Source organism: Amblyomma mixtum, chromosome 1 (assembly GCF_055824585.1).
Source record: "Amblyomma mixtum isolate Tamu chromosome 1, ASM5582458v1, whole genome shotgun sequence".
In the NCBI taxonomy this organism is placed as follows: Eukaryota; Metazoa; Arthropoda; class Arachnida; order Ixodida; family Ixodidae; genus Amblyomma; species Amblyomma mixtum.
The window spans coordinates 162,118,711-162,131,949 of NC_143012.1; the positions used below are offsets into that span (position 1 = coordinate 162,118,711).

The following is a 13,239-nucleotide window of genomic DNA, read 5'->3' on the forward strand; positions in this document are numbered from 1 at the left end:
GCATAAGATCATTTATTGCCATTTCAAAATCCCGAACAGCCTCTCCACTCGGCACTTCTCAGTGGCGGCCTGTGTGCAACTCAACGGCCCCGCCTTTTGTGGCAATTACACAACTCTTGCTGCACTGAGTGTTTAGAAATTCCTGGTTTATGGCGATGGTCGCACGTAGGTCCTGTCTAATCCACAAAAGGCATTGACTGCTCAATACTTTCAAAAATGCCCTTCTGTACCGATGCATGGCGAGGAAGCACTTCTTCCTCTGTCTAATTTTGTTTGCGTATTGATAGAAAGTACGCCAAATGGGCCATAAAGGAGCACACCATCCATCTTAAGGACATTTAAGGGAGAATAGCAGCAAGCAGTGGAAGGAATCTGGCCTAACTGCTTGTCCAGAACCACTACGCATGGCTTACCGCGATATTATTCGCGAGCAAAGCGCGAATTTAGAAGCGTCGCTTGTTGTCCCAGTTCTACTGTAGTGGCATTGCGATGGTAAGATGCGATGGCAAAGCGGAAGACGACCTAACGGTGCTCTCTCCGGGCGCAGGTTTTCAGCCGCATGGTGAGCGGCGTGAAGGAGATCGAGAAGAAGCTGCCTTTCTCGCGGGACGACAGGCTGGGCTTCCTCACCTTCTGCCCCACCAACCTGGGCACCACCATCCGCGCCAGCGTGCACATCAAGCTGCCCAAGCTGGCCGCCGACAAGGCCAAGCTGGACGAAATCGCCGCCAAGTATAACCTGCAAGTGCGAGGTGGGTGCACACAGCTGCCGCCCATCAGGAGAGAGTCTGGAGGGGGAACACTTGTGTTCGTCTTAGTGCAGATTATTATGTAAAGGCATGAGCCCAAACACCAAAGTTGATGTTTCTGCACTGCGATAGGACGTCTTATCTGCCCACACTGTCAACTTTCAGGGGGATAATTCGTTCCCTTCGATTTTTTACCAGATTTAGTTCAATTGGAGACATATGCCGAGGAGAGGGCCTACGTGGTTTATTGGGCTTGGCAATACCTCATAGGCAGATCCACCAGCACTTTCCACCAGGGCATATTTTGCCGGGGACATTTTCTCCGGGGTCATTTCTTTTGGTGCCGTTTTTTCTCGTTATTTTTTCCAGTCCCAGAATCCCTAGTGCATATTCAGGCACGCGACGCCTGAGCCGCAAGTAGCCGCCAGCACGCAATACGGTGACGCGCTCGGAGCCCTTATTGGGAAGATCTCTAGGCCCAATTCACTCTCCGATTCGACGGGCGGCAGCGTGGCAACCTTGTAACCTGGCAGGAGCCATGCTGCTGCGAGGGTCGAAACTAAAAGCTCAAAGTGAGGGGCAGGTCTTCGAGCAGAATGAACCCCAACGTGGACTCCTCGCGTCAACAAAGCTGGTGGAGAAGGAGTAGGACACCACCTTATAAACGTCGGCAGGGGCGGGGGGCTTGAAGATTTGTCCAGTACACTACCTTTTTTCCCAGAATATATGAACTGCAGCCAGATGACAAACCTTCCCCCTTCCGCTACTCCCAGATGCATGGCTCATAACCGAATTTTTCGTACGACCGGGTTAACCCGACCGCCGCGCAGGGGCCGCAGCGGCACTCGCTTTCGTCTTCGCACTCCCGTCGCTCCAGGAGCCTTGATATGCATCATCCCTCCACCACTTCCTTCTATCCCTGTCTGCAAAGCACAACACCGAACTACACGACCCCCATATCGGGAATTGAGGCACTAACAGCTGCCGCTGTATGAATTATGAAACTGCACAGCACGTTCCTGGGCATCAGTCCCGCAGGCCAGTATGCGCCCCCTATGCGCATCATCATCAGGTCTGACCGACACCCCGGCCAGCTGCTCCGCCGCCACTGGGGACTGAGGGCCGAGGGTTAATTGGGTTGTTCATATAAGTTTGCGGCCAAGTACTACACCAGGATGGCCAAATCCTGCTCTGGTGAGGAAATGCGTTGCCCTATGCGCGAATTGCGTCAAAGACCATGCCGTTGAAATGACGCAAAGGCAGCGAAAAACTTAGCGGTTGCATGAACTGCTACATAATCTTCCAGTGCTGAATTGTGATGAATAGGTCAAGGAGAGAAAGCCCCCCCCCCCCCCCCACCCCCAACCTCCAAACATTTTTTTTTCACTAGTCCAACTCGCCGCCGAGGCGCAAGCTCTACATTTACCGCACGTGTCTTACTGCGCGCATTGGGCGACGTGTGCACGCTTGTCGCATTTTCGCGTCAGCCCAACTCGTTCTGTCAACACCACTCGTCACAACCACTATACTTCATAAGCCGATCTCGATAGCGTTGCCTCTTATCACCAGCGCCGACTGCGCTGAGGCCAGCGGCACGCGCGACAGAGGCACAGTTTGGCGCCTCCGGTGTAACGTCAGCGCCGACGAGTTGTAACGGACAAAGTAACGGAACACCGGTACGCGCGCGTGCCTCCCCAGGCACCCGCGGAGAGCACACCGACAGCGAAGGCGGCGTCTACGACATATCCAACAAACGGCGCCTGGGCCTCACCGAGTTCAAGGCCGTCAAGGAGATGCAAGACGGCGTGGTAGAGCTCATTAAGCTCGAGAAGGCGGCCGTCGAAAAGGAGGAGGCTGAGAAAGCAGCCGCTGCCGCAGCGGCTGCCCCTCCTCCGCCGCCGCCGCCGCCGCCTGAAGCTGCCGCACCGCCACCGCCGCCGCCCGAAGCAGCCTCACCGCCGCCGCCCGAAGCTGCCGCACCGCCACCGCCGCCGCCGCCGGACGCCGCCGCAGCTCCACCACCTCCTCCTCCCGAAGGAGCCCCGCCGCCGGCGGCGCCGCCTCCGGAGGGGGCGCCACCGCCGCCGCCTCCTGAGGGTGCTCCACCGCCTCCTCCGGCGGAGGGAGCTCCACCGCCGCCGGCGCCTCCAGGGGCCCCTCCCGGCTAGAAAACAGCTAGCACAACTGTGGAGCGCGAAGAATCGCGCCGCACCTGAATATTGTTTTGGCGACGCCGGACTTGAGTCCTGTAGCTGGTTGCGGGGAAAACGACGGTGGGCGCGAGATTAATTAACGAGGCTGCTGGAGAAATTACGCGAAAGTACGTAATTAAAAGGTCTCCGCGTATGGAACGGTTCAAGTGGCGAAATGTTTGACGAATGGTTTTGCGTGTTGAGTTGGTCAAGTTAGATTCGTTGCTCAAAGCCACGCATGCAGGAGAGAATGGCGTATTACATTCCAGTTGACGTTTGCACGACAAATGTTCAAGGTTCTATTTTTTTTATTTGAGCACGTCAGCCGCAACTTAAACATTACAAGTCACCCTGAATTGAACTCGACGGGTGCAGTCAGAAGAAAAACTGGGCTTGGGCGTCGTGAAAGGTAACGGAGTGAATTCCAAGAGAAAACGAGCGTAGCAGGGAGCGGCAGAAGTTAGGTAGGCGGATGAGATTAATGGTAATAATAATAATGCTTATTTACACCAAATGCATACATAGGATGAGGCAGCACAGCAGAACAAGCTTAATGAAAACCTGACAAAGCCGCAGGCCCCCAAACAATTACGGGATAAGGAAGCCGCTGCGGGCACACGACAGCGTTAACCGGAGATATATGGCAGATTCCATTGCCCTGCAGTGGTCGTAATCAAGCTGTTAAGGTGATGTGCAGTTGAGTGCGTCATCAGGAGTTACACTGGTCACTTAGTTCCTTCCTACTTGCTCCTGTGCCGCTTATGGAGATGTCATTTAGGCTTGATGAGTGCGAGTATGCAACAGCTGTATCCTACCGGCCGGTACCCACCTATGGGGCAGAAGGCTAACGAAGAGGGTTCAGTTTAAGGACAACGCAGTGAGCTATGGATTAAAAAATAGTAGGTGTAACGTTAAGAGACCGGAAGCGGGCAGAGTGGGTGAGGGAATAAACGCGGTTTATGGCATCCTAGAGAAATGAAGAAATGGGCTTCGGCAGGGCATGTAATGCGAAGGCAAGATAACCGCTAGTCATTAAGGTAACGGAGTGGATTCCAAGAGAAGGCGTGGCAGAGGGCGGCAGGAAGTTAGGTGGGCGGATGAAATGAAGTTTGCGGGGATACGGTGGCCGCAGCTGGCAGAGGACAGGGTTAATTGGAGAGACATGGGAGAAGCCTTTGCCCTGCAGTGGGCGTAGTCAGGCTGATGATGATGACTGCGAGAGTTAGCAATCCTAAAATAAGTTTCTCATGTAAGTACGCTTGCATTATTTATGGCATCATGCATTCATTTCTTGATTAACCACATATCTTATGTATTCGGATTCCTCCCAGTGCCCTGGCCTTTGCAATAAAACTAATGGATGTATGCTTCGGAGGAAACGGTGACCACGGAACAGTTCAAGTTCTTGAAAAAGAGACTGATAATTGCCGATCACGCTGTACAAATTCCGCAAACATAATAATAATAATAATAATATGTTTACATGTATAACTGAAAAAGACGCGAGGTTTTTTTCAAATACCGAGCTAAGAGCGGTACAATTGGGAATGGAATGAAACCGCACAGACATCTTAGATCAGTTTCTGGATATCCTCTTTGGTTACTACCTTAACTAAGGAGCTGCCCTCTTCCTTTCTGGCAAAGATTTTGCCATTCTTTGTCCACACGTATTTGTACTCCATTTGTTTCGCCTTGATCCGAGTCATCCAAAACAGCTCCTTATTTGCCTGTGTCAAGTTCTCGTTCAATAACATCACGGAGGGGATGACATTTTCTTCTGCCAGTGAACGAAGCTTCCCTCGAGCGAGAAGCCATTTATCACGAACGGATGGGGACGCAAAGCGAACGAGAACAGGTGGTGTCTTATCCTTTTTGGCAGCAAGACGATGGGCCGCAACTATGTCACCTTCGTGAAAATCTTGGAGCTCCATTTTTGCGGCCAAGTCGGCCATTACAGCTTTCAAGTTCTCGCCACTGGTGACGGCAAGACCATGCAATTCTAAATTTGAAAGTCTGCTGTACTGCTCCGCATTATTCAGCTCAACCCGAAGGTGGCTAATCTTTTCCGACTGGTGTGTCACCGTGGCCGTTAGTGTAGAAACTTTCTCTTCGAGGCTTTTTTTTGCAGCCTCTTGTGCTGTGTTCTGAGCGACCAGTGAGTCATAAGCCGATGACATGAACTGCACTGAATTTTGGAGGTCAGTAACCACCTGCTTCAAATTCAAGACCTCATCGATCCTGTCTTTGAGAGACAGAAGTGCATCCACCTTTCCCTGCAAGGGCAAGAGGCCAACTATGGTAGTGTTAATGCTTTCCAGCTGCCGACGCAGGGCTGTTAGCTCTTGGGCTACAGATGTGCTATCTGCAGTGACATCAGATTCCGATCAGATTATTATAATAATAATAATAATAATAATCTCTTTATTTGTGTCGTAGGGTACACAGTCGACACTGGAGGCCGGCAGTAAAAGCTGTCAGAAACGACAGCTTGACAGAACCGCAGGCCCCCATGCACTTGGCAGCAGTACAGTGGCAATGCTTATATGCAAAAAAAAAAGATGCTATACACAGTACAGCTCATTGTACACCCTGATAAATAAATTCTATTTTCTTTACAGAATACAACATAAAATTTTGTGATATACGGCATAAATTAATAGAAAGAACATAGAATAGAACATACAACATGATGGATAGAACATAAAATTACCGTGGCTTAAGGCATGAAACAATGACAGATCAGTTCTATGAACTCATAAGAACAAAATACACAGGCGGTTGTAGGCAAGAAAAGATAGTCAAGATTACAGTTCACTCGACAGGAGCAAATAGCATGGATACAATACGATAAAAATAAAAATAAAAATCCGGTAGGTAAACATGGTCACTCAGTGTAAGGAGAAATTATTCAGTTGAAAAGGATATAGGTGTAGAAACAAACTCAAGTATTAAGAAACAGAAAAAGAAGTGTAATTGCGGATTGTCAGGGGCAATCAGGCATGATCATTTGGACATGTAGTATTTTCTGATTTCTTTAAATGGATATATTTGTAATTGTACATTTTCTTTATTTAGTTTATTCGATAACCTCGGCAACTGATTTTGCAATGTTTGATGACCATATGTTGTGCGGTATAAGCTTCTATGTCCGCTTGAACAAGAAAAGGCAATATACCTGTGTACCAAGCATATTTCGAGAAGTCTCTGACTTCGTTCTGCTAGTATGGTAGTATGGCACGCGCTCCGGCAGGGCGCGTCCCAGGGCCTTCACGCCGCATCCTCTTTGCTACGTCAGCGGCGGCGCGCACTGCAAGGTCTCCGACGCATATCAGCTTCGTATTCTGCGCTGCACGAAGCGAGAGAAGCAGACAGTCGCAAGCACGCGATCTGTTGCTCAGAGCATGCGCGAATATGTGGCAGTACTTTTCAGAACGGGTAAGAAAACTATGAAAAACCGCTGTTACACCTAGTTGCTCACGTGGCGCAGTGGATTAGTGCTAGCATTTGCGAAGCGCGTAGGACAGTTGTTGTTGTTGTTCACCTCGTAGAATGGCGCATACCCACACGGGGATCGGCCAAGAAGAGGGGTGCATAAAAAGTTTTGTGATGAAATCGAACCCGCGTCTTTCGGGCCAGCAGCCGAGCGCCATAACCACTCAGCCACCATGGCGGCTGGTATGGTTTGGTATGGTATGGTATGGTATGGTATGGTATGGTATGGTATGGTATGGTATGGTATATTTAACGCCCCAAATACACATTGGCTAGGGAAACGTCGTAGCGGGAGCTTCAGATTAATTTCGACCACCTGAAATTTTTAAAGGGAATCGACAACTGACCAGATCCTGTCATGAGATTAAGGTTGAAAGGAAAATATCCTGTCTCTTATGGTAAGAATCAAGCCCTGTAACATCGAATAGAGAAGGATTTACATATTAATTAGGCATCGAAAATCGCATAACACGGACTGACGCGACATCTCGCGGTGAAAGTAGGCCATTAGTGACACCTCGATAAAGTGCGCAGTGTTTTTGTGCTTAAAAGGATGCAAGAAAAAAGAGCAGTAAAAATCGGATGCGAACCGCTGTCTTAAATTGTTCAAGAACACAGTACTGGTCCACTGAGCCACAGCAACAAAGGAAAAAGTGGATTTTAATTGTGTTTTTATCTATACTCGCGAGTATTCTTGTATTTCCGCGCATGGGCAGTACCGAAGATCCCCTGCCGGCGAATGGCGCCACAAGTTGTGTCCATGGCGCACGTCGTATTGCGCGTAGCATTACTCGTTCGAGCCATCGTCACTGACCTTTCTGTTGCGGCGAAGAAAAATTTCGATCCTTAATTCCGTGTTGGGTCCCTATAACGCGCCCTGGCATCTCACAGTACACGGGAGTCCGTCTGGAAGTACCACACCGGGTGTTTCATCAAGCACTGAGTTCTTAAAAATAGTGCGGTCGAAAAATAAAATATTTTCAGGAATAAAATGTCAGCCGCTGTGGACGTCGATAATTTTGACAACCATGAGAGTTAACTAATCCTAATTTATTACTGTTTTATATCTTTAGCACACCGATGATTCGAGCCTACGCCGAGTTTGTAGCTACGGATATGGCGAAGCCGTACCTGTCTTTGAAATGAAGAAGTTCTCTAAAACCGCGCAGCGCGAGGAAATATGTGCCATTAAGCCCGAGGACATCATCATCATCATCAACATCTGGTGCTTCGACACAAATACATACGGCACCCATTTTGAGCTTTACGCGCTATGTACCGAGGCATGCACCTTCATGTGCTTCGTCGACTTCGAAAACGACAGCCACGTAGTTCCCGATTCCTATTATTCTGTTCGTACCAAGTGAGTAGCAAAATCAAGCGCATATGTCACGGCACAACAACGCAGACTATTCGAAGTGGATGCTGCAGACATTGCAGCCCGCCACCGGCGACATTGCTTTTGCGCAGAAATTCAAGCACACATCATGCGTTGTTTCGGTTCTCAAGTAAAACTTCTTACTCAGCTAGTTGGGGCATTTTCTTCGGTTGTTTCGGATAAGTGCTGCAAAAAGCAATGTTACCTCAATTCTCACGGTGCGAAGTTTCAGAGAACGTCTTTTTCTTTGTTTTTAGAACTTTCCACGGGTGCTAACTCACCATATTGGCCCTAACCACCGCAGAGAGCTCAAATTTAATTAACGGGGATATTTAATTGGCTAAATAATTGTTGTGATTTGTAAATTTACTGACGTCTGCCGCGACTGAACGTTCCTCAAAATATTTTCTGTTCATTTCGACCGCCCTATTTTAAGGAATTTTTGAAGCTGGTCGTTCGAACCCCGGATAAAATAGCTGTATCTCGCCAGTAGTCACATATGGTGCAAAAAGATGAACCATATCAAGAAGGGTAGAAAAACAGGTTGAGGACAGCACAACGAGCTATGGAGAGGAAAAAGCGATAAGTGTAACGCTAAGTGACACAGAGCGAGCAGCGCAGATCAGAAAGTGAACAGGACTTAATGAAGAATCTTCTTGAGCATGACCAGCGCATGTAATGCGAATGGAAGACAGCCGATTACCGCTCAGGGGAACGGAAGGGATTCTGAGAGAAGGCAAATGTAGTGCGGGGCGTTTGAGAGTCAGGTAGGTTGATGAGATAAATGGCGCATTTTAATCGGCGATACAGACTAGAGTGTACTAGAAAGGAACTTTCTAGTACACTCTAATACGGACCAACCGTTCTTGCTCCGCGAACCGAAAAGTGTGGTTCAATGGCAGGTTTGGAATTAAATGCTGAGCTCCTGTTGGCCGAGACGGAATTTCTCTTATTTCGCGGATTCAGGGCTCTGCTCCTTTCTTTGGAGTACGCCATCAGAAATAGTGCACGAAGGCCGTATCTGGCGCAGGACGGGGCTAATTGGAGCACCGTGGTAGAGGCCCTTGTCCCGCAGTAGACATACCCGGGCTGATGATGATGATGACGTGTGTGAAACTTGGAAGGCAGCATTTTTAGGCAAAACGGAGGGAGAGGAGACCAAGGCGCAGATGCGCCGGTTTTTTCGGCTAGAGGACGGGCTTTCAAGTCATGGAGACGGTTGTCTTGGCCAGGTCTGTCTCCCTGTCAATACGCAGGTGAGTAGTCGAATGAGAGGCCTTGAGTAGATAGCGACTCTTGTGGCAAACCTAGACCTCCTTGATGCACGGGATGCATACCTCTCAGTTCTATGAGAGGGTGTCTGCGGAGAACGTCTGTGTAGCGGTGCACCATCGCCATATTTTTCGCTGCGCAGCCTTGCTCGCGACGCGCGCTGGCTCCGACATCTGGGAGCCACGCGCCAAGAACTGAATAGTTGGCAGCTGGTACTCGGCCTGTTCGCCTCATCTGTATGTTCATTGGATATATGGATATCTCAGATTCATAGCGGCCGTTCGGCCTCCGTTTCTGGCAACCGCTGCCAGTGTATAAAGCACGCGGCTGTGCGGAGGAATGGGATTAGTAAGCCTGGGCTGGCTTGGACTTCTTCCTGTCTTGGTGGTTGCAGTGAGTGTATACCGTCATAGAAGCGCGCTCTAGCAGCTCGGAATGCATGCTTTAGAGTAGATCGCCTATCACGTTTTGTTTATCGAAGCTCCTTCACGTCACTCAAGCACGGTTGGAGTCAATTTGTTCTCTGCCATATTGTAATGCCAGACCACAGAAAACTGACCACCTATTTGTGCACGATCAAAACTTGTATTACGGCAATAGCACTGCGTACTGGGCGAGCTGGTATACCTCTGCATCATGGAGGAAAGCCAAAGTGAACGTACAGCAGAGAAACAATACGAACAGGACACGCTGGTTCCAGAGAACCCCTGTCCACAAAAGATGCGTGCACAGATGTTTGCTTCTCCGCGGATTATTCGCTCGGCTGCTAAGGAATAGATGTACAGCAGGATATGCATATCAGATCTGTAACAACAGCATACGGATCAAGGAAGGCAGTTCTGCACGTGACGTGCTGCCATCCATTCTTTTAAAACGCGCATAGTTATTAGCGTGACGTTCGCACACACACATCGAAAGAGTACGTCAGCGGTTACAATAAAGTTTACCAAAAAGTCCACGGCTGGATGACCCGTGAGCAAAGCCGTGTCCAGCTCGAAAACGAGTCGCGCTACGAACTTTTCACCGTGCGTCTATGCTTTCTTTCTTGGAACACAGGTTTCCTGAATAAATCGTACAAGTTTTTACACCCGCACCGGCGTCTTGCCTCATCTCCCTGCTTTTCGCCGCGCTCCAAATTATCTTCGCTATACTGTTCCTCAAGTGGCAAACTTGTCACTGAAAGACACGCGGTACTGGCCTCGACTTAATTTTCGTCTCGCTCTCTTTTGTGTCTAGGCACCCGTGGCGAGCACACGGAGAGCGAGGGCGGCGTCTACGACATCTCCAACAAGCGGCGCATGGGTCTCACCGAGTACCAGGCCGTCAGGGAGATGCAGGACGGCATCCAGGAGCTCATCAAGCTCGAGGAGGCAGCCTAGAGAGGGCGCCACAGACTGTTACACTTACCAACACCAACCCCTCCTCTTCACAGCCCCTACACCACCCTGCGGCCCGCGCCGCTGGTCGCTCGGGAACAGCGGCGCGAATCGTGCGGGAGCAGAGCAGCGAGGTGGGGGGATTGCAGTCAGCCTTCATTTGTGCCGGATGACGCCCGACTCCTCGCAAGCGATGAGGCCCGCTCGCAGTAGAGCGGCGACTGCTTGAGCTGACCGATTCGAGGTTCCAGAGTCTGCTGCAGAGGCGAGGTTCCTTTGACGAAGGTGCGCGCAGGTGGGAGCGGACACTTCGGAGCAGGCTACGAAACTGGCTTTTACTTCCGGATACACGTATACCTCAACGGAAGAGCGGGACGTCCCGTATAACACGAGTTCAAAGTCACCGCTCATGAGTGACACAAGTTAACAACGAAGCTCGAAGCTTGGTCACTGGGGTAAAACCAAAGCTTCTGTTCAACGATGAACCCCTGAGGACTCTTCGAAGTGATATGTTGACTCTGTGTTTGTGGTTCCTTCGCTCCGCTAAACTCCTTTTATTTAAGGCTGTTCTTAAAGCCTGGAAAACCTGGTGGCAGAATCACATCATCTTTGCTATCCGGACGCTGCAGAAGACTGCTTCCTGCGGAGTATGTTTTATTTTTTTTTTCCGACAACCACATCATGTTTAATGTCTGGTCAGTGCTAGCTTTTTTTCTCAGACAGACTAGGTTTGTGCTGCCTCAAGGCCGATCCTAGAATGAAAGAATGGAACCGTAGACTCAGTGACCAGTTTCCTCGCTCAGGACACTGCCCGTTTCGCAAGAAACGTTGCCGATAAAACCAGTGAACCGGTGCACAGATCTTCCTGAGGGTTCGCGTAAAGCATTAAGGGAATCCATTCACATTCCCTCAGTCTAACGCAACGAAGTAATATGTTAATCTGGAACCCAGCGCACAGGCCAGCATACCAAGGTCACAAGCATCAGTGTCGTGTTTCTTCCCTCTCCATTCTCAACCGAATTTTCGTTACAACCTCAGAGTCGACAATTCACACGCATTAAATGAAGGTTGACCGCATTTACACTCCTGCCGACCACTGCGGACCCACCCACATCCTCTGTATAATCCTGCAAGCAACATCCCCAGACACCCCGTAGCGCGGATCCCCCACATCCCACGGGACGCCCCAGGAACAAACCGATGGAGCAAAGGCCAAAGTTCCACAGAGGACCACCCGCTGCTTCGGGACTGAGAGAAGAACGCACAGCAAGCAGACTCCTTTTTGTATAGAGCACCGCGCTTCGCAATAGACCAGAACAAGCACAAGCTCCACTGACACGCTGCAGTCTCCGGTATTTTTCTGACTACGAAGGAAACGGGGAGTGTAGGACCGCAGTGCAAACGGGACGTGAAAGGCTAAGAAGGAACTCGCAGATCCTTCCATGGTGCTGCTATTTTTGAGAAAGAATTGAGAATGGCCCAGAGCCATTTATGGTTTTCTCCCTCGCTTTGCTCGTAGACAGCCGTAGCAGCCTCCGGGCAGAGCTGTAGCCGCAGTGGTCTTTCGTTTATTTCCTCCCTCGTAGAGGACCGCAGACTCGCTAGCCTCGACCGTAGACAGCTTAGGACTGCTCAAGGAAAGGAAACATACGCAGTGCTGCGCGACTCCCGGCTCCCCAGTCACGGGCTCAGCTTGCGGGTGGTGCGCTCCAAGCTATTTTTTTCGGTGGTACGCCAAGCGGATGGTTCACCTCCGACAAGCAATGTCAATAAATATAATAAATGCAACCAACACTGCTCTCTGTCTTCATTGGGCATAAATTATGGGGCCCGTTATACCGTTATACGGGGCGGAAACTTTTAATGCGAAAGCATTTAGGGTGTCGTGTAACAAAAAAATGTTTCCGGCTTGTCCGTAACGAAATTCAATGATTGGTCAATTCCGTGATGACGTCATCAGGATCACGTGATCCCAATTGAGTTTCATTGCTGATATCGACTTGGGTGAACAGCAGCGGCTGTGCATTGCGGGGAAACGCTCAAACAATAGGCGTTTTTCTCCGTAATGGTTTTCTGCCTAGGTACTCACCTCGCAGAGCAGACTTCTTCGTTACTGCTTTGACTACATTCACTCTGTTTCGATGCACTCCTATGACCACAGTGCAGGTCACAATATTCTTTCAAATTCGTGAATTTCAAATTTCTCATGCAAAATTTCCTTATGCTGGATTTGTAAATGAACATTGCATCACAAAAATTCAAAACCGAAATTCTAAGAATGTCTTGACCTGTAGCACACCAGACGGAACGCAGTGAATGTTGAACCAGCCTTCTGCACACATTTTATTATTCTACAGCCTTTTCAGAAGATGCAGAAGAAAATACATATTAGGAAACAATTATCTCCAGGTATAAAAGAGAAATTTTGCAAGGGTAGTCATAAATTTATTTCTAACTCAAAAAATTTTGTGTAAATAGATCAAAAAATAAAATATTTTTGCTGGAAGCCACATCTCCCCTTAAAACACCAATTTGCATCGACCTCTGCAAAGCAGAGTGCCTAAGCTATCTTAGGACGGTGACGAGGCTACAGCGAGACCAGCGATAGGACTTGAGCATGCGTAAAGCGGCAATGGAGCAAAAGGGCCAAAAGGAACAAACGTCAAACCAGGTTCTTGTGACGCTTTCGTGGAAGCCTGTCAAAGGATTGTCAGAAAAGCACCTGCAAGCCGAACAGATGAAGCGGTTAGGTAACAACACACAGTGCAAAAATTCGGCAC

The 13,239-nt window shown here is 49.4% G+C and overlaps 1 protein-coding gene across 5 annotated transcripts in view; it reads left to right on the forward strand.

Moving 5' to 3' along the window:
* LOC149369568 (arginine kinase-like) overlaps positions 1-12,251 on the forward strand; it is an 81,831-nt gene extending 69,580 nt beyond the window's left edge. For all 5 annotated transcript variants that reach the window (XM_089558896.1, XM_089558885.1, XM_089558884.1 and 2 more), the window contains 2 exons: positions 548-752; positions 10,320-12,251. In XM_089558896.1, the coding sequence (XP_089415022.1) occupies positions 548-752; positions 10,320-10,462 (348 nt within the window). In that variant the 3' untranslated portion in view covers positions 10,463-12,251. The remainder of the gene's footprint in view (positions 1-547; positions 753-10,319) is intronic.
* Positions 12,252-13,239: the final 988 nt, after the last annotated feature.